The sequence below is a fragment of the Oratosquilla oratoria genome, chromosome 34 (genome assembly GCF_046742065.1).
Source record: "Oratosquilla oratoria isolate Oo_2021 chromosome 34, ASM4674206v1, whole genome shotgun sequence".
NCBI lineage: Eukaryota > Metazoa > Arthropoda > Malacostraca > Stomatopoda > Squillidae > Oratosquilla > Oratosquilla oratoria.
The window spans coordinates 17,099,019-17,106,058 of record NC_134810.1 but is presented as its reverse complement, the minus strand read 5'-3'; the positions used below and the strand labels follow the sequence as shown (position 1 = coordinate 17,106,058).

General features: G+C 46.9%; 1 protein-coding gene across 1 annotated transcript; it reads left to right on the top strand.

Moving 5' to 3' along the window:
* Nucleotides 1–621: 621 nt before the first annotated feature.
* LOC143018349 (uncharacterized) lies at nucleotides 622–5,472 on the top strand. The gene has a single exon (XM_076173709.1). It carries the CDS (start codon nucleotides 622–624, stop codon nucleotides 5,470–5,472), a length of 4,851 nt encoding a protein of 1,616 aa, XP_076029824.1.
* Nucleotides 5,473–7,040: the final 1,568 nt, after the last annotated feature.

Sequence of the window (7,040 nt, the reverse complement as noted above, 5' to 3'; positions counted from 1 at the left end):
CCATGGCTAGACACTTTCCCGTCATAAGTGTGCGCATGCGCATCCGCATGCGCCTGCGCAGGTTGGTTAGAATGAGTGGTCGCCAAATGGTGACGTCTGGCAACTGGGAGCCAGTGGAAGTACGGTAGCTTGCGGGGTACCTCCTTCCCCCTCTTACAAATCCTGTCACCATACCTGACAGTTGTTCCCTAGATCTCTCTTGTTACCTAGTTGGGTAACGGTAAGAATTAAGTATACTAGATTGTATCATATTATTATTCATGTTGTATATTATTAATGTTGTATCATATCATTAATGTTATAAATATAGATACTTATAATTGTAGAGTTTACCAAATACCCCAAGTGAAATACATCAGATAGATAAAAAGTTACCGTACCCTTATATTTTTTGAAGGGAATGTAACATGTGGGGGCCCGTGTCCGGGATATTGAGAATTGTGCATACGTAGACTAGAGCTCCATTTAGTGCGACAAGTGTTGTGTTGTGCCAACAAATTGCCAGTGTTAATAGTGTCTATCGGTCGCACCGTAATCCCGTAGAAGTTATCTATCTTATGTGTTTAACTATTAGCTAGCTGTTAGTATATAATTACGTGTTCTCGAAATTCTGAGTTCAAAATGTTTGATATCGACCAATTTCTTGCTAACCCTTCAGGCAAAGCTCTATGGGATTTAAACAAGGAATGCGTGATCGGCATTGCCCGACGCCTCGGGTTAGGGGGTTACTCAAGCTTGAATAAAGGCCCTCTGAGGGAAATGGTCTTCAACCACCTCGTTAAGGAGGGAATGATCAGGGAGGATATACCCGCAACAGAGGAATCTGATAAAGAGCCAAATAACGTAGATCCGCAGATTGGCAGTGACAATGAACTTAGTTACATGGCTTCACAGATTGACAATATCAACGAGCCTAATAAAATTGCTCCAAATGGTGCTATTGCCAATAAGCCAAGTAACGAGGCTCCACAAATTGTTACTGCCAAAGAGCCTAGTAACCTAGCCTTACAAGTTGAACTCAGAAAAATCGAGTTACAGTTGGAAATACTCCGTCGAGAGCAAACGAGAGCAGATGCCCCTGTGTTTAGGCTCGAGTCCCAACTTGCAAGTGTGCCCAAGTTCAATGAAGACGAACCCGACAGGTTCTTTGCAATATTTGAAAAAATGGCGCATTTGAATGGGTGGCCACTTGATAAATGGACTCAACTTGTCTATCGCTCGTTTACTGGTAAGGCGTTGGACGTCTTCTCCGCTCTCTCTGAGGAGCAGGTGAAAGACTACTATATGGTTAAGTCCACCGTCCTCACCAGCTATCAGCTTGTGCCTGAGGCTTATCGCCAGCAGTTTAGGAACTTGAAAAAAGGGGGAAAAGAGACATACGTCGAATATTTTCGACGCAAACAAGCTTTGTTCCAACGGTGGATAGAGAGTGAATCAGCTCATCGGAGCCATGATAAACTGGCTGAGTTGATCCTGCTCGAAGACATCCGAAATAACTTGCACCCCGATGTACGAGCGTACCTAGATCAAAGAGGTATACGTACCCTAGCTGATGCCGGCCCAGTTGCCGACCATTACATTCTTACTAACCCCCGCCAAAGTTACAGGTCTTCTGCTCCCGCGTCCCAACCCAGCCAAGTACGTGCCCACCAGGCATTTACTCTTGCACCATTCGCCCCTCCACCTACGTCAGCCCCTCAGGCAGCAGCGCCGGGACCTTGGTCGCCATCAGGATTTCCATCATATACCACAGGTAAGCCCGTTGCCCGTGAGACCGGGGGACCTATCTTTAATAGTGAGAGGAAACCTTTTTGTAAATATTGCCGTAGGCTCGGTCATGATGTTAATGACTGCTTCAGAGTAAAGAACAAAATTCCCTCTCACCCAGGGTCCCCCTCTCTCTCGATAAATGTGGCCAAACAAACGGAAGTACAGTTGGATCCTCTATCACCTACAAATAACCGACCTGTTGTGTCTCCCAACTCCTCCACCTTTGAACCATATTGTTCATCAGGTTCCGTAGCTCTAAACGAGTCAAGTGTACCCGTTCCCATTAAAATCTTGAGAGACACAGGCTCAGCCTTATCTCTGATTACCAAAGAAGCTGTCCCCTTCCTAGATGAGTGCTACACTGGTAATTGGGTTCTAGTGAACGGTTTGACCGGAGGATCGCGTATCCCACTGTGCCAGCTATACTTACAGTCCCATATCAAATCAGGCTATGTCACGTTAGGGGTAGTGGACAGGGTACCGGTAGATGGCGTCTCCCTCTTAATAGGAAATGACCTCGCTGGAGGCGTGACGTTACCAAATGTCATGGTCTCGTCGCGTCCTACCGCTGAGAATAACACCACACAATTAGAGAAAGACATCCCTGGGCTATTTCCTGCGTGTGCAGTGACACGTAGTATGAGCCAACAGGCAGACGTCCCAAGCAATGAATCTGTCGAGGGAGGTGGCATCGATGTGGTTTCCCCTTTGTCTAGTGAGAAATCGGAAGAAGACCCTATTCAAGTAGACCCCCCTGACCTCAGACTAGGTGAACTCTTCAAAGATTCCTTACCGACAGATAAACCTAAGAATAATACAGATGAGAATAGTGTCACGACCCTGACTAGTTTTGGCTCCTCTCCTGTTACTAGGAGTAAGCTTGTTCAACTCCAGGCAGAGGACCCGGAACTAGCCAGTTTTCTTAATAGGGCAGTTAGTGAAGTGGAAGCCCAGCAGGAGGCCAATTGCTATTACACTAGCTCTGGCGTGCTAATGCGGAAATATCGTCCCGCTACCTCCCCCGCCAGTCACCCTTGGTCAGTGCACCAACAGATAGTGATTCCGAAGCCCCTACGCCAAGATATCCTTAGCATTGCTCATGACGGCGTAGGAGGACATCTAGGAACCAGAAAAACTTATGCCAAAATTCTATCGCATTTCTATTGGCCTAAGTTACGCAGAGACGTAGGTGCATACTGCCGTACATGCCGTCCCTGTCAGTTAGTGGGAAAACCAAGCCCCAGTATCAAACCGTTCCCGTTACAACCCATACCAGTGATAAAAGAGCCTTTTAGTAGGATAACAATTGATTGCGTAGGTCCCTTACCAAAAACCCCCCGTGGTCATCAGTTCCTACTTACCATCATAGACAGTGCCACTCGCTATCCGGAGGCTATTCCCTTACGCCGCATCACGGCAAAGAATGTTGTAAGAGCCCTAGTTCATTTTTTTACCCAAGTAGGCCTTCCCACAGTGATACAATCCGATCAGGGATCCAACTTTACTTCCCGGTTGTTTAACCAGGTAATGGAAAGCCTAGGTGTCAAGCAATCTAGGTCCTCGGCTTATCACCCGCAATCCCAGGGTGTAGTTGAAAGGTTCCATCAAACCCTCAAAAGAATCCTAAGGACCTTTTGCTTGGAAACCGGAAGGGACTGGGACGAGGGAGTAGATCTCCTGCTGTTCGCTATCCGAGATAGTGTTCAGGAGTCGTTAGGTTATAGCCCTTTTCAGTTAGTTTATGGACACGAGGCACGGGGTCCCCTTAAAGTCTTGAAGGAGAGCTGGATAAGCAATGAGCCAGTGACCCCGTTGGCCTCCTATGTGACAAAGTTTAAGGATAAACTTCAATTAGCTATAAGTCTTGCCCATTCAAACTTAGAAGGTGCTCAAATTAAAATGAAGCACCAGTTTGATAAGTCAAAAGGAGCAAGGGATAGGTATTTTAAAAGTGGAGATAATGTCTTAGCTTTCTTACCATTAAAAACTAACCCTCTTCAAGCTGTGTATAGTGGACCGTATCAAGTCTTAGAGCGCCAAGGTCAGGCCAACTATGTCCTCCACACTCCAGAGAGACGCAAGAAAAAGCGTCTAGTATATATTAACTTGTTGAAACCCTACCACGATCGTGGTGAGGGTGTGGTAGGAGATAGTGCGGAGGCTGACCCTCCGTCACCTGCGTGCTTAGTAGTGCCGGAAGTTAGTGAAGGTGATGAGAGTTTCTCTGAAGCTCTTAGTGGGTCATGTGTAAAGATGGAAAACTCGGTGATATTACGAGACCCCACTGTGAAGTTAGAACATCTCTCTGGTGCCCAAGCGAAGGACATAGAATCCCTGCTACGAACGTACGTGTGCATATTCGGTGATCACCCTCGCCCCTGCTCAGCACTGGAACACGACGTGGAGACCCATGGGGCCCCTCCCATCCGCCAACGTCCTTACCGCTTGAATACCTTCAAGAGAGAATACGTCCGAGCTGAGGTGCAACGTCTCCAAGAGCTCGGCATTGTACAGCCCAGCCACAGCCCGTGGGCATCTCCTGTTGTCCTCGTGCCGAAGCCAGATGGGTCGATGCGGTTATGTGTCGACTACCGACGGGTCAACGCGGTAACGGAAGCGGATGGGTACCCCTTGCCTCGCATAGACGACGTGATCGACGACGTGGGCTCGGCGCGATGGGTAACCAAGCTCGACCTCCTCAAAGGCTACTACCAGGTCCGACTGACTGAGCGCTCGAGAGCCATCTCCGCCTTCGTCACCCCAGAGGGACTGTACGAATTCTCCGTTCTTCCCTTTGGGTTGCGGAATGCCCCGGCCACCTTTCAGCGCCTTATGAACCGCCTCACAGCCGGGATGGACGGCGTCCGGTGCTATCTCGACGATATCGTCGTCTTCGGGGACACCTGGGAGTTGCACCTGAGTCGCCTGAAATCTCTCTTTGCTGTGCTGGCTGCCAACAACCTGACGGTGAACCTCGCCAAAAGCGAGTTCGGCCATGCCCGGGTCACCTTCCTGGGACATGTGGTCGGGCAGAATGAGGTTCGACCTGTTGCAGCCAAGATTGCGGCCATCCAGAAATATCCGACACCAGACGACAAAAAAGCAGTGATGAGGCTGATAGGGATGGCCGGATATTATCGGCGCTTCTGTCCAAATTTTTCTTCTATTGTGGCACCGATGACCGACCTCCTCAGCGGCAAGAAGGCCTTTAGGTGGTCGCAGATGTGCCAGGAGTCCTTCGAGAGCTTGAAAACCCTATTATCCAACGCGCCCGTGCTACGAGCCCCTAACCTGGAGAAGCCGTTCACCCTTCACGTCGATGCTAGTGACGTCGCCGGAGGAGCAGTGCTGTTGCAGGAAGGTGAGGGGGATTCCGTGTTGCACCCAGTGGGATATTTCTCGAAGAAATTTAACAAGCACCAGAGAAATTATGCCACCGTTGAAAAGGAGGCACTTGCGTTGTTGTTGGCCCTTGACCATTTTAGAATTTATATAGGTAGCACAATTCACCCAGTGCAAGTGCGTACAGATCATAACCCCTTAATATTCGTTGAAAAGATGAAGAACACGAATCAAAGACTTTTAAGATGGGCGTTGGCACTACAGCCCTTTCACTTGAAAATCTCACATATACGTGGGAGAGAAAACGTCATAGCCGACGCGCTATCACGTGGTCCAGCTCTCCCAGGAGATGCTCCTTAGGTTAAGAGGTTGTTTATATCATGTGTAGTATACTCATTTTGTTTGATTTTGGTTCTTGTGTTATTACTTGTCTTTTATAGTGTAAAATTTTCTGTGTAACTATGTAATGTGTTTTTTTTTATGTTCGCTTCCCATTTAGGGAAGCTCACATTTTTTGGGGGGGAGGTGTTGCGGGCCCGTCCATGGCTAGACACTTTCCCGTCATAAGTGTGCGCATGCGCATCCGCATGCGCCTGCGCAGGTTGGTTAGAATGAGTGGTCGCCAAATGGTGACGTCTGGCAACTGGGAGCCAGTGGAAGTACGGTAGCTTGCGGGGTACCTCCTTCCCCCTCTTACAAATCCTGTCACCATACCTGACAGTTGTTCCCTAGATCTCTCTTGTTACCTAGTTGGGTAACGGTAAGAATTAAGTATACTAGATTGTATCATATTATTATTCATGTTGTATATTATTAATGTTGTATCATATCATTAATGTTATAAATATAGATACTTATAATTGTAGAGTTTACCAAATACCCCAAGTGAAATACATCAGATAGATAAAAAGTTACCGTACCCTTATATACTTGAAGGGGAGTGTAACAATATATATATATATAAATTTCTGCATGTTGGCCTCCTCGAGCTTCGCTCGATGTTGATGGCTTAGAATTAAAGTGTACTGTGGTTGATAAAAATGTATATATGTTCACTGGGACCCATTCAATGTTGTAATATATATATATATATATATATATATATATATATATATATATATATATATATCTAAGTCTGAATAAAAATATTCTTCTAAAAAACGCTGTGGAAGTCGGGGACAGGTGGTATTACGGTGACACTTTGTCCATAAAATATTCTTGAAAAAGCGCTTGGGTAAGTCGGGGTCAGGTGGTATCCTTCTTCTTCTTCTTTGCGTTCTTCGCGTTCTTCTTCTTCTTCGCGTTCCTCTTCTTCTTATTATTATTCTTATTCTTATTCTTCGCGTTCTTCTTCTTCTTCTTCGCGTTCTTCTTCTTCTTCGCGTTCTTCTTCCTCGCGTTCTTCTTCGCGTTTTTCTTCGCGTTCTTCTTCGCATTCATCTTCGCGTTCTTCTTCCTCGCGTTCTTCTTCGCGTTCTTCTTCGCATTCTACTTCGTGTTCTTCTTCGCGTTCTTCTTCGTGCTGGGGATCCCGTGTTGGAGTTCCGCCCCGAGGCCGAGGCCGAAGGGGAAAACGAGGGATTAGAGCGCGGAAAGCTGCGGCCGTAGGCCGCTGTTTGCGCAGCCAAGCCCCCGGCAAAGCCGGAGAGGGCGAAGCCCGCGGCTTGTATATATATATATATATACATATATATACATATATATATATATATATATATATATATATATATATAAAATCCATCAAGGATACGTTCCTGCTTCACCACTACCTGTAGGTCGGCTTGGTCCTTCGTGAAATTGAGATTAGGACGGCAGTTAGCAGTCGACTCAACCCCGAGGTAGAAGGATTTTATAGCCTCGATAGCGTGGTTGGTAGAAGCATAGACTTGCTAACATAGAAGTCCTGGGTTCGAGATCTGGGGACAACT